This window comes from Dinoponera quadriceps, unplaced genomic scaffold (assembly GCF_001313825.1).
Source record: "Dinoponera quadriceps isolate SergipeBrazil2010 unplaced genomic scaffold, ASM131382v1 scaffold5021, whole genome shotgun sequence".
NCBI classification, from domain to species: domain Eukaryota; kingdom Metazoa; phylum Arthropoda; class Insecta; order Hymenoptera; family Formicidae; genus Dinoponera; species Dinoponera quadriceps.
Window position 1 is genome coordinate 5,414 of NW_014560366.1, and position 20,732 is coordinate 26,145.

The window sequence follows — 20,732 nt, forward strand, 5'->3', positions numbered from 1 at the left end:
AGGACGACGGTCGCGTTAGCATCGGCGATGCTCAATGAGCGAGCCGCACCTGCGGCGAGCGCGGGGTCGTTCGTGCGGGCATAAATGAGGGGGAACCGGCCCCCGTAATTCAGCGGATTGACCCGACGTCGACGTGTCGGCGCGGGACACCCTATAAATCCCTCAAACGTCTGCTGGTGCCCTGGTGCACCCAAGCGACTTGCGCCACCGTGACGGACGGATGACTGACGTTCCTTCTTCCGTTCCGGCAGAGGAGCCCCGATAAGCCGTTAAAGCGGTATTCACACTTCGGCGCGTCGATACGCGACCAACCGAGCGCGCGGAGGACAGTGTCGAGCTGTCTCGCACTGTGCGCGAGTTGATCCGCTGTACACAGTGGCGCGAAGTGAGCCGAATTCTTAAGTCGCAATCCTGCTGTGTGTGTGACTTGATTTTTTCACTCTGTGCACTCTGACTCGTTTCCGAATCGTCCGGTTCTGAGGGCATTAACGGTGCCGTCGAGACAATTCCACCTGCGCCGTGACGCAAGTTGACGCATTGAGAGAGAGAAAGAGGTATTTGTGATTACTTGAAGTATTTGCGATTATATGAAGAAAGAAGTTTCTTTAGTACACGCGTTCGTTTCACTTGGGTTTTGTGCAACATGAACAATATAATTTAATATCGGATGTCCCTTTGTTTGAATGAAAATTGATGTTTCGCTTAGAGCAAATCATCATCAGTGTATAGGGAAAGCAATACTATTTCGAGGAAATGATACGTAATATTTGGTTTTCGAATAGAATCAATTTAATGATATATCTAATATTGTTTCGCTGAAACAAAGAGAAGTTCTTTGATATTTTCTTTTAATATGTAGTGTTGCTTCTTTCAAATAATTTATTGTTCGTGACAACTATTGTAATGTTCGAATGACAATATAAAAGATATATGTTATTTGTCGTAAAGATACTTATTTGAGGAACACCAAACAATTCTGTCTGTTGAATAAAATATTCGTTCGTTTGGTCCATTCCAAAAGACAAATTTGCTTCAATTGAGGAAATTTTATTAAATCCAAAGAACCATTTTTCTAGTAAAAGTGTTGCTATAATGTCAGCGATAATAACACTTTACATACATATTGTTACTACTATTTTTGTTGTTAAAACTATAAAAGGGACACAGGTAAAACCTATAATAATTCTAATTTCTCTCAGTGTACGCAATCAGAAGGAAATTGCAAAAACAATTCTGCGAAACTCGCAGACCTTTAGAGATATGAAAAATATCGCACATTTTGAACGGTTATTGCTTGGATCGGCAAGTTCTGTAAATTCGGGCTTACAATCGAGGAGAGCGCGCACGAAGGACATCCGTCGGAATTTCGCTCGTGCACTATGAACGTTGCTTGTCAAATGCAGCCGTAATGAACGGGCAGTATGCGCCGGAATGAGGAAGCAAGGCCAAGGTGAAATGGGGAGAGGTGACACATAACTAGCGTCAACGACCATCCGGAGTACCGTATGCGGCCCTGGTATGCCAGCGTCCTTACGACGTAACATGATGAACCGATGACGGTAAATCAATACCGCGTCGTCAGCTAGCGGTTCTAATATTCGCGAGGAGTAATCTGCGTCCTGGCACATCTCAAATCAAATTGTCCGCCAAAGTCGCCTTTGATATCGACCGACACGATTGTTTCTCCAAAATTCGCCCATTCGTTCGTAAAAATATCGTCAACTGTCGCGATTTACAATTAGATCGTTCCGTAACGCTGTTCGAATTGCTGGCGCTTTAATCCGCGAAATTTTCCCACGCAATTCCGACAGCGGGAAAACGCGTACGTACATCTTGGATTTTACAATTCAAACGAAAGGCATACAATAAATGTAACAAAAAATAATGTTTCGTATAAGTATATATTGTTTCTGTGAAACGAATTTTAGTGTGAGTCAAGTAAATAGAAATACTAAATCTAAAGAAACCTTCTTCTCTGTGTGCAAAACGCATTCATATAACCCGTGTGAACCATATATGAACGTTATTAAATATTTCTATTAAATAAGATACGCAAAATGCTGTTCCGAATTAATTTGATGCCGGGGTTTCCGCAGTCGAGATAAACACGTGTGCGGTCCGACACCGTCAGTGGGCGAAGTGAACGGCGATGTAAGGATGTTACGGCGATCGATGTCTGTCAGACAAGGATCGTGCCAAGCATGCCTCGCGAGCTTCCGGGAGCAGGCTATCATCCGTATTTGGAAGTCCTGCGAGGCACCTCGAAATTCCCATCAAATTCTAGCTGGCCGGACACCAGGGCACCAGTGTCTAGGGTAGGTCGGGACCGCGTTGAACCGGGGTGACGCCAGATCCCGTAATTGAATCGCAACCGTTTAAGTTCAATTTTAAACAAGTCAATAACATCAAAAGCTTCGGCTATCCGGCTCGCATCCTCGCATAGAGCTCGAGTGCGCCCTATATAACCGCGAGTGACGTCTATCGCGATCTAGGCTGCGTCCCTAGATACACGTCGTCGAAGGGAAACTCAAAGATGAATACTGAACGCGTTCCCAGACTATCAGAGCAGCAGGAGGAGGGCAAAATAGTGTGAACGTGTAAAATACTAAACGCCGAAGAATAATCAACATAATTCTCCTATGGTAGGAATAAATAAGAGCGATCGATAAGAATATCGAGAGTCACCGATAGCGAGATTAATTTCAAAATTCAGCAATAAGCGCGATAAATCGTCATATTTCAAGTGTCACAATCGCCGGGAAACCACAAGCAGATGTTAATAATGTTTGATCAGCGAATAATATTATTAACCGTTTAACTACGAGCGTGATAAGGGCGTATGTCCTGAGAAAGTTTACGCTCATTTGTTTCATTGAAAGGCGTACATATACGCGGTAAATTTCGCTTGGTATATCACATTTTGTTATGAATATATTGTTACGCGTTGCCTAACATCGATCGAAACAAATAAATATTGCGTCAAACATCGGACGCTTGTCGTCTGAAGTTAATCATCTAGTGGCAAGGTGGGGTCAAATTGACCCGACGGCTTCGTTTATTTTACAACGTGCATACGCTGTTTCTCTTCTTAAGGAACGTTTCATATTATTATTTGCTTCTTTTACTCAGATTGTATATTGATTACATAAAAAATGGCAAAATACAACATGGAGTCAGATCTGACTCAACAGCTGAACTTATTATTATAAGAAAAGATTGCTGGAAAATGGAGAAGGTAGAATATTATCGAGAAAAAATTCTCAAATGGTTTTACAAATGCGACTAAGAAAAGGTAATGTTCGCTCGTTGTAGCGAACACCTGATATTTTAAGAAAAAAGAGAAAAAAATAATACGCTATATGAAAATTAGAAAATCGAGAAAAGTTTAGCGATTCGCTGGACCCGGAATGTGGCGAGCTAGATTTAAATTGCTCGCTGAAACTATCGTAAAACTAAATATCGCGGAAATGAGAGTTCGTCTGTCGGAGAACCGCTCGAGTTCCTCGATATCGTTTAGATCTCGATTAGACGACCGGTTCCTGTACGTTTCCGACAGGTACGCTCAAGGTTCGCGAACACCAGGCTGCCACTCGCCCAAGAGAGCTTTCTTGGCAAGCCGGGGGATCCCCACTCAGATGTCGTAGGTACCGAAGGTCCCTAGTGGGGGATTAATCATGTGCTCGAGTGGGGGTGGTTTCATCGTTTGGCCACCTCCATCGCGTCCTCGGCACAACCAGGATGACAGTCACAGGTGGAGGCTCGTTAAATCTAAACACTCGCCATAATCAACATTATCGACTACGTCCGGTGCCCTTTCTGACCCGAGGAGTCTCAAAGAGTGCGCCATCAGCGAATGACTCCGGCCGGTGGATGTGCCGAGTTGTCGTGTGACTGATCGAAGCGACGGCATTCGCCCGGCTTTGAGCATGAGAATTTCATTAAACTTTTATCAACCGGCGGGATTTTCGATCCCACGACTTATTTATACACGCGATATATAAGTACTCGATCGGAGGAAAGTGGCGATGTATTTCGTTCCGATGAATGTTATGACGAGCGACGATCTCGCGATGTTCACCCTCTTCAAAGGCTTATCGCGGAGGAAAACGCCGCGACCTAGTATTCATATGCAAATAATAGTCCGACGATCGATTGTGCTCGTTTTAAGACTGTGTCTGCGATTCGTAGGTACAGAAAGGAGTGTAAAGAAGAAGAACGGCGATGCGCCGCGCAAACGTACATGGAGCAACACCGATTGCGTCGACGCCTGGCGTGTTTGTCGCAACAGGGATGTATGCCGAGGCTGAGGGTTGTTCGCCGATGCGAGCTCGATAGGGTGGCTCGCAATGACGTAACAAAGCGCGCGTTTTGCCCGGGAAGCATGTTGCGACAAGAAGTAGAACTACCCCTGACAGTTCGGGTAGGGTTCGCCAACCTCTTAAAAATCGTTAACACGATTAGGATGTAAGTCTCTAATTTTGCTCACCCTGAGCTTCCGCTTGCAGCACACTTGTATGAAGGCTCGTTGTAGCTGCGTGTCTTTCGACATACCACGCACGTATAAATATCGAATATTGCTATTATCAACTTAAAGAGTCGCGGAACCATGACAGGAGTCAAAATTGAGTGAAATCTGGGGAGTCGTAAAAAGTTGGGAATTAATATGAGCATGAATTTTTTCTTATGTATATCTATTAATTCATCTTTTCATCTTATGTATATCTATTATTTCATCTCTCCGTTAGTCGCAATATTTTTCATTCATGAATACAATGTATCTCACGGGTACTCACTAATTTTCCCATTATTTTTCTCTTCTTCTTGAAAGAATTTTTCTTTCATTAAAATTTGGCTAATAGATTAGGCGTTAAAGTACATAAAAAACAGTGGAAAAGAAATTGACAAGTATTAAAATGGAATTTATTAGATGTTACTACTAACGGAAGATTGAGTACATTTACAGCTATCGATTCACGAAGCAGACTTTGAAAAAAACTATTTTGCAAACTGCGCATTATAAAAAATCAAATTGAATCTTTGCACTGAAAAATCCGAGCTTGCGAAATAAATAAATAAATAACTGCTTTGAAATTTGCGGGAATCCTCCGCGAACCGATAACTATAATTCTAATGGATAAAAAATGTATTGATACTGATTTCAGATTATTCCTGTTGAAATTAAAATGATTGTGCTGATATATGATTATCTTGCAGAACAGAATTGAAATGGGCACAATGATGTTAATATTCATCATAATGTCTAGTTCTTTTATACAGACATTAAATATATTTAACAGACATATGTAACAAAAAAATCATACTCCTATAATTTATAACTTTTTACAACTCCCCAAATTTTACCTAATTTTTATTCATGTCATTTTTATTCCTGTGGCCCCTTAATCATCGTAATTCGTTCGAGAACGTATACACCTTCCGTTTGTGAATGTGAATTTAAAATGTTAACATCTGTATTTCTAAGTTATGCTCATATCTATGTACATTCGTATCTACAATATTTATACTTCTATACAGAGAAGTCGTCTATTTCTACAAACTGTAGACAATTACGTTTACTACGTCGCGCAAAACACTGGTTAAAATATTGATCGATATGCGATTATGGCGTTATTGCACTTTTGTCGCGCGCGTTTCAAATAAATGCGATTGATGTATTGTATGTACTTGGTGTCGCGACATAGTACGTAACGCACGAGTGTGCTATATGGAGGAACTGACCTATCGACGAAGCTTAACCTTTGCGACGTCACGCGACCTGACATTTGTATCCGGCAATTATGCGGTTCCAGTTAGATGTAACAAGACTCGCCTCAATCCCTTTGCTTAATGCGTCGCCCCAAGCGCCGACGGGGATGAAAACATCGAAACGCTTTCGGAGCCGCATCACCTCCACGGAACAGGAGTTCATATGTGTCCGCAGCGACATTAAATGCACGACTTTTATGTAAGAAGCCTAGTGCCGACATTATGCCATTTTCACGGAAATAAAGTATTTTTACATTAAAATACTATTTATATTAGAAGTGCCATTGCATGCGTTGTTTATTTAACATTTACATTAATATATTTATCATTTTATATAAGAGAAAATATTTACATTAAAAGGGCTGTTGTATGTGTTGTTTGTTTTTACAGTATTCTGAAGAGCAGCAGACAGCCGGACTTTTAGCCTCCCGCGTTTTGTTACTTAAACATCTCATATATTTTAAGTTACATCAACCCAATGGATAAGTTTAAAAATGCAGTAATCGGTTTGTTAAGTGACATATCAATGCAAAAATCACGTGCTTATTGGCTCCCAAAGAAAATGTATGAATCGCGAAAACCAGGCAGTTCTGATAAATTGAGATGCAAGGACAGTTAAGCTTGCAGGTTTTCGGTCGCCTCCACATATCAGGACTTCATATCCGAGCAAGATTTTTCCCGATTGATAGAGGGTGTATTATAGTGATAACTCCGCTTCCATGGTAATCGATACTCCCCTGATATCTTTACTTATGTACAATCGGAAACTACAATCGTGATAAAAACGGCCAAGACACGCGACGACACTTCGTAAAATTGTATCGTGCGAATCGACGAGTATTAACCGTCACAAATGTTTAAATAATATTGATTAATAAAATTTATACGTAATATGTCACGAATCTAATTATAATATGCACACGTAATAATAAAATATACAATAAAACATTCGTATCTAATTATTTATGATCATCTTCAAAAATATCAAAGAAACAACTATTATATAAAAATGCTGTAAATATTTTGAACTGATGAAATATTTGTTTATAATATTTATCTAATGTGTACTGGTAGACGTAATCTAAATGCGATACGAAATATTATCTGAAAATTAATATAATTTATGTTGACACATACATACACACACATACATACACTAACCTGGTGGAAATCTTTCGCCGACGACCATTTCGACCCATTGCTGGGCTTCGGCTTCTTGGCTCGCTTCTCGCTTGCCGGCAACCTAGATAACATAATTGGAAACTGACGGTTAAAAAGTAATACGATAAATTTTGAAAGAGAGAAATAAAGAGATGCTATATGCCCTACCCAACTGTATTTTACGAGAGTAACGCTTTTAAGGTATGCCAGAGAAATGAGAACAGTTCAGTGAGATGCTCGGTTTCTAAGAGAGAGAGAGAGAGAGACATGTTATTTACTTAACATTTTTCTCACGTAGATATATATTGCGGGAGATCTAATTTTATACTTTGCGTAAGCAAAAATGTTTTAAAAAGAGAGGAGACAGTTCTCCGGAGAAATGTAAAAATAAAAAATGTTTAGTGGTAAAAATTTAGTAAAGAGAATCCTATAAATTCTTTTTTTACTTTGCAGTAATATCTATTACAGGACGATTATCATTTTTCTTCTTCTTTCTTCTTTCTTCAACGTAGAATACATCGTCTCGTAGAATTATATTTTATAATACTACCGACATATGTAGACAATTGATCTGTACTTTATAGCTGCACTGCTGAACTGGCTGCGACAAGTTGAAGTGAGAAAACATGTATTTGTCTCACTTCAACTTATTGCACTAGTTCAGGCAACGCAGCTGTAAAGACAGACCAAATGTATACTTCTTAAAGTACTGTTTGCTACGTGAAATCGTCATTTAAAACAGAACATTCCGGCTAAGATTTATAATTAATTTAACTAAACCATACATGATACATGGTTTGCAAACCTACAACGGTTAGACCGAGCTCTCACGTTTGCTTTAGGCGCTCATGCGCTTTAAACATCGTTCTGTCTCCCTTTAGCATATAACAGACAAAGACAGAACACGACGCTTACAGCGCGCAAGCGCCCCAATCGATACAGCCTCAGTGCGTGGCAGCACGACGACGCATTATTCATCTATTCTCGAACTTCTTAACGACGCGACGTGTCGTTGCTGCGGATGTTACACGGAGATGCAATAATCTGATGGCTGCATCAAACGTAACAAATTATGATGAAGTGCCATCGAGATTATAAGAGTTTATAAGTCGTAGGTAGAATCTAACGATTTTTCTCTACCTTTGATGTCAAGATTTTTTCCTCTTTCAGATACAGAGAGAAGGTAACTCCCTGTGTTTTTTAATGGAGTAGAGAATAGATTCTTAAAGAGAACTTTGTTTTCAATAAATGATCAGTTTCCGCAGAAACTTTCAAAAATTGCCGTAGCCGATGGTGTTTCACATCGTCATGGCGGGGTATTGGTAAAAGTTTTCAACTAGCAATAATCGCACCTCGGTAGAACCTCATTGGTTACGATATCGCCACTGCGCAAAGCTGATGATACACTAGCACGGCCCGGTATTTATAAGCGTCCGGGTAAATTTTAACTGCGAGAAAACGCCCGAAAGACGCCACGTAGCGTTCACTTCGGGAACTAACGAGCGGCCGAACAAGAAAACCCCGCTCGTCGGACGTGCTCGCCCGCTCGACGCCCGAACACGAATAACATTTGCCATTATTAACAGATAATTTAAACGACCCGCTATTCGAGTATTTGCGTGAAAATATATCTGAACAGGAAAGCAGGTTCCGCGAGAGGTTGCGCGCTCGCGACGCGCGTGCTCGACGCGATGCCGCCCGTTTCGTCATCATTATCTTCCTTAACGCTTTGTATTTTCCGCTACAATGAAAGGAATATTTCATTTTCGCGTGTTGCTTTACTCGTGAAATAAGAATATATTTTACAAGACCGTAACTCGTCTTGACAGGGATAAGAATAGGCTCTATAAAATGACGCGCGTTCTCTATAATATCGCGCAAAGCAGCCAAGAAATATAACGCGTTGCGTTCGATTATTTTAATAATCATGAAATATAATTTTGTAATGACTCGTAATAAATAAAAACTAATACTGTTACACTCACATATATGTATTTGTTTCTGTAAAATGATGTACATTCTATAATATTGCGTAAAGCAGCCAAGAAACGCAACGCGTTACGTCCGATTATTTTAATAATTATAAAATAATTTGGTGATAACTCGCAATAAATAAAGACTACTGTTACACACACACACACATACACACACAATATATATATATATTTTATGGAAACTTCCACGACTGGATTTTTTTAACATTGCATCGATGCTGTGGCATTTTTATCGTCTCTCTTTGTAAAACATTCCAACGCATTTTTTCTTTTCATTTTTTTTGAGAGGATTATCGATGACGCGCTATTTGTTCAAGAAATCGCGTATGTTATGTAACGCGGACAGGCGCATCACAAAATCGTTCCAGACGTCTACGCAGATCTGTTGTGTTACGATAAACTTGGAAACAGCGACGATTGACGAAATCTAAACTCGGCGGTGGCCTCACCCTTCGAAGTGGCCAGGGTCCAGAAATTACGACGTTTACGTATCGGCGTTTTCATCTGGCGAGTCTCCATACCTATTAAACCGTGGTTTCGCGCAAAATACACCCACTTGTTCGAACTTTTCCGCTTTACGGATCCGCTGACTTTCGCGCGCCTTCAGTTTATAATGCACGCACAGTGTCAGATATTGTTCGTGATATTTCGTAAAACGCCGCTTTAAATTACGTCCCATGGTATCACGCTTATTTTCACATTCGCAACGTAAATTCCCGCGCGATATTCAGAAATAAAATAGATATTCAGTCATTCCTTTTAACCGAAACGTTTAACAGATTGAAGATCTGTATATTCGCAAGGAAGGTAATAAATAATCTTCACACGCGTTTTTTAAGCAAATTTCATACAAGAGAGCGCTTAAATGGATTACTTTCGTATTTCAACAAATCAATTGTCTCGACGAGCATTACTTCCGTTTGTTAATTAATATTAAACCAATATCATTTTTATTTTATGCATGCAATTGGAAAATAACGAGAAACACAAATGCATGGTACGAAACACGTGTAGCTTTTAAAATGAAACGTGCATTCTAAACACAAAAATAGGCTTCTCGGCTAATGCACGACCTCAATCGAGTGCCGGCTGGGTTGGCGGACGATTCGTTGAACCGCAGCTTTACGAGCGACTTATCAATTAAATCGCGAACGCTAAAATCGAATGTTCAAAGTTAGATTTGCACATTAGAGCACTCCGCTTCTCTATGCGTCAAAAATAGATTGCTACATCGCACACGCTACGCAGCTGCATGTCAGCGAGAAAAATTTCAAGCTGATCGTCCAATCGAAATCCCACGAGAAGCGAAATCTTTCCGAACTAAATTACCCGAAGTAATCGAATTAATTTCACGTTGAGATTAATTAACACGAAAAATCAAAGTAGATCCGTTTGAAGGATAAATTGAGAAACAACGTACAGCTCGAACGAATTATTTATTTATGCTTTCCTCACTATCGGACTCACTTTCCCTCTCATTCTCATCACGATCGAAGTTTCCCTTCTATGTTGTTTTTTCATCTTCGTTCCGCTTTTAGTACCTGTACGAGACGTGCCGAGGTGTGTGTCGCGCGGACAATGCCACGTGGTTTCCCGCAATCGCCTGTCCCGATGCGAATTGTAATTTAATTTAGGGCCATGCCGCGTCTTGTAAATAGGGCCGCGGTGTCAAGATCTGGTTACGAGCGGGGGTGTGGGAATACCCATCCAACTGGCGCCGGGCCAAAAGGCACCCGCTGCTGAATATCGGAAAGACACGGCTGGGTGGGGATAACGCCATATAGCGTCGCGACGCGCAGCGTCCGATTTAGTTTCTACTCGGCATCATCTAAGTTTCAAAGTCAGATCTAGCCGGGAAAAACTATCGTCGTCGAGGAAACGACATTGCAACATGCCGGTACGTTTTCCCCCCGCTGTCATTTCTGTCGTTCCGCGTTTCGCCGACGATCGATCGCGACTCGATTCCGGAGTGAGGCGACTCTTTAGTGAAAAAGATACATTTATTTTATATATATATATATATATATATTAAATGTATACACACACACACACATATATATGTTTTTTTACAAATTATACCAAAAGTGAACAGCTCGACATGAAACTATCATATTTTTCACTGAGAAAAACAAGATAAAAGTACTAATGCTTGAACGTACTTTTGAACGTAACTTCGGACATGCTTATTATTTTGGTATTTAAATGTGAATATTTAAATCTTTAACATAGAATAAATATATATATTCAACATACGTGCATTATTCTATATTGAAAGTTTAAATATTCATATTTAAAGACTAAAATAATGAGTATATTCAAAGTTAGGTAGGTGTCCAAGAATTAGTATTTTAGGGTTTACAATCGAGAAATATGTGAGATACGTTGTAATCAATATATTAGGGATATCCGTAAGTAATTTCGCTTGCGTTATCACGCTGGAAAATGATAATCTTTCGATTAATCAGCCTTGGATGTTTTTGAAGCAAAGCGATATTCAATCTATCAAGCTGTATACCAATAATATTCAGCAGTTATGGTTTTATTGGGATTCACAACCTCATAATAGATATTTATTCAATCTGAAAAAATGACATTACTTATGGGTACCCTTAATAAATTGTAAGAGGACGACTTGAATCGCGGGAAAACTTTGATATTGCCGGTAACACAAATGTTTTCTTTTTATGCAGACCTTATAATATTTCCGCACGGAGAAAAATTAGTCTGAAATCAAGAATAAACATTCTCATATCAAGCAAAAATATTATAATCTTGTTAGAAGATTTTTAGTCTTGAATTTAATTCAAGTAATACATCAATATAAATTCAATCAGTTTAAGACCAAAAGTCTCCTAAAAAGATTATGATATTCTTACTTATATACGAGAATATCTATTCTTGATATCTATTCTTGAAGACTAATTTTTTTTCCCGTGTGGTCACGATCCCATTAATCATCCTGATACATGGATTTACGTCAGTACTCCTCTTTGATGTATGCCTTTCTCCTTCACATCCGGTGTATTTATATCCTAACGTAATAACGTTACACAACACAATCTTTTCGACGTTATCCTCAGAAGCTGTAAAGCAGAAATAGATTTGGGAAAAATCGGCGATGAGTTTCCGATCGAATAGAAATGACCACGCAGCAGTTCGAGTAAATTTGGCTGCGATTGCGGATTGTGCGATTGCGCAAGAAATTTAACGACTATTTCATTGATTAATTCGATAATTATTGTCGTCGGTAACATGATTTACTCCTTGCGAATATAATTCGTTAAAAATTATTACTGGAATTTGATAAGCTGCTTGATATGTCTGTCCGTAATAATACGAAGCAGTGACAACACACATTAAATATAACTCTCTCTCTCTCTTTCTCTCTCTCTCTCTCTTCTCATTGTCATTATTATAGATCCATAATTTTCGTTAAACTTTGTTGTTTGACTTTCATCTGCGCGTTAAAATTAAGACAGGAGTCCCGTGTATCTCGCGTTTCTCGTGATTGTAAGTGGATGTAGATTTATCGAGTCTCTCGTAGCTAAGTTCGTCCCGAGTCACGTCCTACGCGCGGCGCAGTGGCCGATTATAATATGCAATTCATGCGAACGATACGACGAAATGCGTCTACGAGGACAGGTGCGCGCGCGATCTGTCGCCGGCCAATTCACTGGAGCCGCGAATCGCGCGGGGGCCCCACCTAATTTCACTTTAAATTTAGTGAGTGGCCACGGCGTTGCGCGTCACGTTCGCGCAAAACATCCTCGGAAGCGGCGAGGCCGCTTTCGTTCGAGCGGAAGCCGCTCCCCTTGAAAACGGCGGCTTAAAATACCACCCCGAGTCGAATGGATGCGACGAGGAACACGTTGCCTCGGTGGAGTCTGACACTTCGCAGATAAGAGGTCGGAAATTCTCAACCGATGGCTTCCACATGACGCGCCTGTTCGCGAAGATACCCCCGTTCATGGCCAATATCGCGCGGCAGACTTAATTTATGGCAAACCGATGTCGCAGAAAGTTCCAGAATTGACGGGAAGTCCAATGTCAACTTTATCTTGCTGTAGAATCTTATCTTGTCCGCACGGAGAAAACAGATTCTGCTAGAACAGCAAATTGTTTGTTAATATAGCGACAGCAGAAATAATTTGTTTGGACGGCAGAAAGAGTTTGTTTCGACAGCAGAAAGATTTGTTAAGAGCATTAATTGCTATTTGCTGGATAAATGGATGGCGAAATAATAATTTGGTTATGCCGACTAAATTTCATTGCTGTCGCAACGACGTTTTGCTATAACGGCAAAATTATCTTTCCGTATCCAACAAATCCAACAAATCTTTTTGCTGAACACAGAATGTCGAAGCTGGATGAACTTTGTTAAACGAAACCGTCCTGAATTCTTCCCTTTCCTCTTTTTAAGAACAGGAATCGAGTTAAAATATGACGAGGTACAAATCTTCGCTCTTCCGCCACTTCTAGGACGTTCCGCGGACGTCCCACGTCATGTCTATCTCGTCGATGCAACTCGGTTAAGAAAACACGTTTCCGTCGACGTCCGTTTGACGTCTGGGCGCTCGATTTTATGAACACAAATCCAGTTCCGTCGTTGTGTCTACAATGACAATTGCTCCACTATCATGCACGGAAAAAGAAATCCGGTTTCATTAATCAGAAAGGAGACAACCGGATTGCATTTTGGCTGAAGAAAGCAGAATTTCTGATTCTTAAGCTTGGCCTACAATCTGCTCTTTGCTTCTTGCTTCATCTTTCTTCCGTAAGAATTTCTATTTACTTATGGAGGTAGAGGGCAAGAAACAAGAAGCAAAGAGCATATTGTAGATCGAGCTTAATGGCCCAAATATGTTTCTCATAACCAGAAATTGTTTCCTCCAACCAAAACGCATCCGGTTGTTCCCTTTCTAGTTAATAAGACAACTCTTTTCCCGCGTGCCTATCGACATAACACGAGCACTGCAACCAAGAATAACCACGCTAAACGCGCGTCTGTCTCGCGAGGGAAAGGGAGGACCATTCGTCGTGTAACGTATCGCGCAAATAATGCGCTCAATTAGAGTCTTGCCGGTCTCATTATTCAAGGCAATGCGTCTTAGCCGAAGTCAACGTGCCGAAATATATTCACGCAGCTGCGCCGTCCGCGTCGAGACGCGCGATCGCGACGTTGATACAAACACAATTGCACAATTTCATTGTATATCGGCGGCACCCAAACAGTCTTTCCCAAAATATCGCGCGCGAATCTCGCGTATTTCGCGGGCCGATCGCCATTACGCGGCTACGGTATTTATCACGCGGCTTCGAATCCGCGGCCTCGCGCTCGTAATGTTTCATTTCGCTATAAATACTAATTTATAGCGCCGACCAAAGAGTGCCAGATTCTCCCGCTTGCGTCAGTCAGCTGTTCGGCTCGTAAATCGAATCGCATAAACGTTGACGAATCCCGTGAGCAATTAAGAGCAATTAAGACGCGCGGGAATTATCTATTTGTCGTCTTTGTCTAAATTAATTAATTCCAATTTAGATTGTGCTAATATTCTAGCGCTTGGATTTAATGTCCCTGCTGGGTGTCTTAGACGGTATTTTTTATTTCGTATCATCGAACACTATATGGATGATTTTAATTCATTAATCGTCTGAGCTAGCTAATGAATTTTCTGGTTACATTGATCTTTTTAATATGTTTGAAAGTGTGTTCAGAAATACATTAAGTTCGCTACTCATAGAAATATAGATCTTATCTTTTCTTTATTTCTCTAAGCAAAGACTTTCATTCAGAGAGAAGTTGTGATTCGCTTGGAGTGTGAATTAAGGTCCGTCTATAAACGTAAAGTCACACGGCACGGTGAAACAGGTGGCTGATGGTTTAAACACCGGTCTGCCAGTTTTAATAAAAGCCACGAGTTCAGACGCCGTATTTTATTTTCGACGTTGGACTCTTTACGCGGGTAATCCTACACCGGCGTGTGCGATCTATTTCTGATACACGGCCATTTTTAAGTCATCGAGGAAAACGCTTACAATATTCGAATGCGCGCGGCCGGCCTACCCCGTGGAAATGCATTCCGATGAAAATTCCATTCGAAGCGAAAATTTGTCGAATGGAAAACATTTGTTTTAATGAAAAATAACTTTGTTAGCAATAATGTAATTCTATGTAATTCGGTTATGCGTGTTTCAGGGTCGCAATAAGGAGCAGGAGGCTGAGATTCTCAGCTGGATCGAGGCTGTAATAGGCGAGAAACTCCCTCCCGGGAACTTCGAGGATATCTTGAGAGACGGTGTAATCCTTTGCCAATTAATCAACAAACTCGCGCCCGGATCGGTGAAGAAGATTCAATCTAAGGGCACGAATTTCCAACTTATGGAAAATATTCAAAGGTGCGTTATATGATATACATATATATAGTCAATTATATATCAGTATTCTTTAATTTTTACATATGACGCTATAAGATTTGTCTTAATCTGCTAATAGATTCCAAGCAGCGATCAAGAACTACGGTGTCCCGCAAGAGGAAATTTTCCAAACCGCGGATCTCTTTGAGAGACGCAACATCCCTCAAGTCACCCTCTGCTTGTACGCGTTGGGCAGAATCGTAAGTGCCTCCCGAATGACTAATCGATTATTTATAGAGCTATAACTAGGGGCTAATGCTCGTGACAAATTATTTTCGCGACTTATGACAGAAATGAAAAAGCTGGAGTGACTTTCACGCCAAGAGAAATTTTCATGTTTAAACTTTCACTTTTACAAAGTATCAGGAATTTAAAAACTGTTGTTTTTATTCTTACCAGAATACGAGAGATAATTTAAATTTTCGCAAATCAATATTAAAAAATGAATATCTATAGAAATTTGTTGGTACATTTAGAATGACGTACGACAAATTCGCGTGCTTGTCATTGCCTAATTATGATTTCAATTACCAATATAATAAACAACCATGGCATTTAATTGGTAAATATTCTTACGACTCATTTTTTACAGACTCAGAAACATGAAGAATGGACTGGGCCAGGATTGGGACCGAAGATGGCGGAAGAGAACAAGAGAACTTTCACGGAAGAACAGCTTCGTGCCAGTGAAGGTCAAGTGAATCTTCAAATGGGTTACAACAAAGGTGCTACTCAAGCCGGCCATGGCGGCTTCGGCAATACGCGACATATGTAAATTTTTCTAGCAAATTAACGTACTGCTACCACTACATACATCTACAATGACTACTTAGGCCATCGAACATGAAACACGGTAAAATAAAAACGTCGAAATAAGTCGCATTTTTTTTTAATCACGTCTAAAATGCGAGGACAAAATCCTTCTTAAAGAGTATTTCCCGAATTCTCGTAAGTCTCGCCAAAAACAACTATAAACTTTTTACTGTCATGATTGTTATCGGTATAAACGAGATCAAGTAGTTTGCGTTAATACTTTTTTTCCGTGTTACGAATAATGTAAATCGCCTGTTTTACACCGTCACGAATAAGTATGTCTGCGGTATCAGAGATTACGACCATTACTACTTTTTAGTCAGGCCTAAATGTTGATATTTAACAACTCTAATATACATTATTTTCTTTTTCTCTTTTCTACGTAAAGCACCAATAAGCAGCGTTAATTGTAACCTTCTGTCTATTCGCAGAAAATATTTTTTATATGAACTCATAACAGTGTAGTTTGCATGTGAATGTAAGTATGAGCTCCTTTTGCTATCGACGAAATTGCGATATATCTAGAAGTGCTTTATATATTTTACGGAGAATATTAATTTATTTAAATATACGTACACGTACAATACATCATCACCTACTCGAACAATTTTTAACGCACAATTACACTTTCGTATTAAATGCGTACTCGTTGCCAATTGAATACGTGTTATCTTAAACAAAAGGCTACGCATCAATATTACACAAACGTTTGATAGAACATTACATAAACATTTACACGACGATAACAACATTTACACCAGATATTCACACTATATCCTGTGAACATACACGTAAACATACACGTACATCAACATATACATACACGCAACACTACACTACACTACATTATTATACAGATATTAATGCACATAACTCAAAAGGTCCAATAAATTCATATATAGACCTCTAGAATATACAAAAATAATTTTTACATTTTCCTATACGATATACAACTACCTTGCAGACTTCAAATAATATTTCGCTAAAACGATGTTCCCGCAAATTTAAATTATGTCGCGGACAAGTTGGCTTTTCTATATATTTTGTGAATCAAATTGTACGAGTCCACAGTGTTTGTAGACTGGAAAATTAAATCAGTATGCAAAATTCTGCATTCTTGTTATCATTTACACAATATACGTATGTACAATGCAAATTACAAATAAAATGACTTCGTATACCGAAAAAAATAGTCTTTAAATCAATAACAGATATTCTTATGTATAAGCAAGAATATTAGAATATTCTTAGAAGATTTTTAGTCTTGAATTGGATGCAAGCAATATTTGCATTAACACAAATTCAATCGAGACTAAAAAATCTTCTAAGAAGATTATAATATTCTTCTGTATGAAAATACCTATCATTGATTTAAGGCTGATTTTTTCCATGTAGAATCTATTATAATACTCCTTTCTCCAACTTGCACCCTATGATCATATGTAAACTGTGATATATTACAGTTCACTGTGATAAATTTAACACGACTCTGAAATCATCATGAACAAACATCATGAGCATCGCGAACGGAGACAATCTATAAATAAATCTCCGAAGTATACGTTAATATTACAAGTGATTAAATGGAGGAAGTAATGCAACAACCTCAAAGACATTGCTATTTGGGACTAAGCCAATCTCATGAAATGTTCGTGATGATCATTTCGCTCACATAGCATCTATTTTACTCTAATGAAGTTAATCGTGAGACATTAAATCTCCCAATATGTCACAGAGGGAAAATTTACGATTACCATTTTGCAAAGATAATTTTTTCACTCGTGAAAAGAATCAACCGAGATATATCGGTGACTTAAAGTATTAGATTCTGCGAGATAAGAGTCAATTTGTCTTCTGTGTACAATTCACATTTACAATTCACATTTTTTTTGTCTTAAAACAATAATAACCAATAATAATGAACTATGTAGATCGACTATATCGGTGCCACAGAAAGAAAGAGAAAGAGAGAGAGAAAGAGAGAGAGAGAGAGAGAGAAATTAATTTTGTACGGCACATCGCCAATGAGCGAGGAATTTTCTCGAGCGACGGGAGATCCACCGGCTATCGTACCTTCGTATGTTTATCTTTACGCCCACTCGTATAAAAATAACCGCCACTGTTTGTAAATAAATCGGGAGCTCAAGTCCGTGTTATTGCGACACGCTTTTCTGAATTTTTGGTGGGGAGTAACTCGCGCATGTCACGAAAGCACGTTTACACGCGTGTTGCGCCGCGGTATAATTTAATTCATACTTTTGCTTTCCTTGGCAGATCTTAGTGCCTTTCGGTTTATTTCTGGATCGCCGTGGCACGGCGGCCATTGCTGGACTCGGGTCACGGCTTCATATCAGTTTATTCCGGAACGCAATCGACCTTCCCGGAAGACAGTTCTGAGACGTGTCTCAATTTTTCTTTTCATCGATTATTAAATAACGCTGTTATCTCAAGCTAGGTATACATCGAGCGAACAGTAGAAAAATAGATGCAAGTTTTTGTTGTCAATGTGAAAAACGTCTACGCCACAATAAATTCGAAAAGAACTCGTTTCGAACCGATTTGCTCATAAGGTGATTTATAAAGGAAAGTTCGTAAGTGTTCATTAAACACAAATATATACGGAGAAAAAATTTCCCCGTTGTGACTTTTTTTGTGATCTCGCGCGCGGGGACGTCAGATCATTCATCTCGCTCGAGACAATTAGGAATTCGCAGGAGAGGGTGTGTACACATGTAAAAATGTGCGTCGTTTACACACTACAGATTCGCTGTTCGTTGTTCGTTCGCTCGTATGTATATCCACTTTCAAAAGCGTTTCTATCGGATCAATATCGTGAATTCGCCACTTCGTCCTGTCAGTACAATTCGGATGAAAAACGTTCGTAAAGATCCGCTCATTCCGAAACTCGATGTCGGCAAGGGACGATCGTTCGCTCGTCACCGTTCCGACTCTGATTCTCGACATTGCATTGAAGAAATTATCCGCGCACGCTCGGGTCTTAAGAAAAACGAGAACCGCGATAAATTTCGACCGGTGACTCACTGTTAAGAGCGATTCCTGAATTAGAAGCGTTTTAATGTCGGGATCTGCGAAAATTTTCGCAATTTGACGGTACCACTGAGTCAGAGCGGTCCGAAATAGAAAAGTTGTCATCGTTTGAAACGCGAGGGATCGTTAATAATGATATATGATCACGCATATTATTATTACATATTAAGCAATCTTATTCCCGACGCACATTTTTGCATGTTGCACACCCTCCCCTAAGAATTCCCGATTGTCTCGAGCGAAATGAATCCGACGTCCCCGCGCACGAGATCACGAGAAAAGTCACGACGGGGGAGACGTAAATATAATTAGCGTGATATATACCGCGCTCATTAAGCAGCGACTCGGAAAAATGGCGCGCGGCTTACCTGCCAAAGTGGGCGTCCGGGCATGGCGTCCAGGCGATTTGCGTAACTCCGCGGCTTCCTCTCTCAAATTCCACGGCGTGTCGCGCGGCGTCGAGAGCAGCTTTTCACCGACTCAAGCTCAGGCACACAAAAAGTGTGCTCCACCGCGGTCGCCCTGCGTATATATGCGTGACAGGTGCGCGCCCGTGTTGGTGAAAATGTGGGGGCGCTTCTATATATGGATCACTTACTCACCACTTACTTCCAGTGGCCGAATGCGACCTATCGAATACGTACGTTCGCGGAGAAGCGCGAATCGATGACCCATCGAACGACGATCGCTATCCTGGCAGCCGTGACCTATCGGCCATCGGCAAACGGAGGAGACACCGATTAATGCCCGTCTCTATCATCGTGACTTAAATCTAATCGACGACTAGAACTCGATGGAATCGAGCAATCGCATTATTCGCTACAGATAATTGGCCCGTACGATTGGTCGGTTCCGTTGAGTCAATCGTCGGAGGAAAAAAAAGTTCGGTTGAATTTGCCAGTCAGTGAACGAACCAAACGCGTCTTGGCCGAAGAATTTCTGGCGGTTGTAAGAATCAAATTTGGATCATAAGAATTAGAAATTCTGAGTTTCACTTCTTATTGAATCTTCTTCTGCGCGTGACACGCCGTCCTAGATTGCTCTATAAAGCGTAGTCTACAACGGGCGTTACGAGTATATTTCATAAGAAGTAAGAATAAAAATCGACCAATCACATCCGAACGTAAGGAGAATTAATCGACTGTGATTGGTTTATCTCTTACACTTACTTTTTACAAACATCCTCCTACTGCCCATTGTGGACCACGTTTCAAGGGTCATACAGCGATCCGGGACGGTCTAGTTTCCAGAAGAAGCGCGTCGTAGTAGCTCAGGAAGAGGCGAAATCATAACCACCGAGGTAGCGTGGCCGAGCGGTCTAAGGCGCTGGTTTAAGGCACCAGTCTCTTCGGAGGCGTGGGTTCGAATCCCACCGCTGCCACATTTCTTTTTTGCTTTTTTTCCGTTCCGTGTGCGCGCGCGCACTTCGCGCCCGCGAGTGGTGCGCGTCGACCGCGCGGCGTGCGATTAGCGGAGACGCAGTGGTAAGCGCGTCTTCCTCGAAGGTCCAATGGGTTGCGTCGGCACGCGGCGCCG

At 40.5% G+C, this 20,732-nt stretch overlaps 2 protein-coding genes, 1 long non-coding RNA gene and 1 other non-coding gene across 7 annotated transcripts; 3 read left to right on the forward strand and 1 right to left on the reverse strand.

The window, feature by feature from the left end:
• Positions 1-264: 264 nt before the first annotated feature.
• Positions 265-6,666, forward strand: LOC106750785. The gene is made up of 5 exons (XM_014631356.1): positions 265-554; positions 2,097-2,315; positions 4,189-4,420; positions 5,811-5,965; positions 6,157-6,666. Exons 2-5 carry the CDS (start codon positions 2,158-2,160, stop codon positions 6,188-6,190), a joined length of 579 nt encoding a protein of 192 aa, XP_014486842.1. The 5' UTR covers positions 265-554; positions 2,097-2,157; the 3' UTR covers positions 6,191-6,666.
• Positions 6,667-6,903: 237 nt separating this feature from the next.
• On the reverse strand, positions 6,904-20,507 carry LOC106750787. Of its 4 annotated transcripts, none has more exons than XR_001374983.1 (4): positions 20,493-20,507; positions 19,841-19,903; positions 19,565-19,718; positions 6,904-7,009 (listed from the first exon to the last, which is right to left on the reverse strand). It is a non-coding gene; the product is annotated as an uncharacterized LOC106750787 (long non-coding RNA). The 4 variants fall into 4 exon arrangements; XR_001374982.1 differs by having other exon boundaries at positions 19,799-19,903; XR_001374980.1 differs by having other exon boundaries at positions 19,565-19,903.
• On the forward strand, positions 10,712-17,260 carry LOC106750786 (muscle-specific protein 20). Its single transcript, XM_014631358.1, has 4 exons — positions 10,712-10,818; positions 15,118-15,317; positions 15,415-15,535; positions 15,928-17,260. Exons 1-4 carry the CDS (start codon positions 10,813-10,815, stop codon positions 16,108-16,110), a joined length of 510 nt encoding a protein of 169 aa, XP_014486844.1. The 5' UTR covers positions 10,712-10,812; the 3' UTR covers positions 16,111-17,260.
• On the forward strand, positions 20,496-20,577 carry Trnal-aag. Its single transcript has one exon. It is a non-coding gene; the product is annotated as a tRNA-Leu (tRNA).
• The last annotated feature ends 155 nt before the right edge of the window (positions 20,578-20,732 follow it).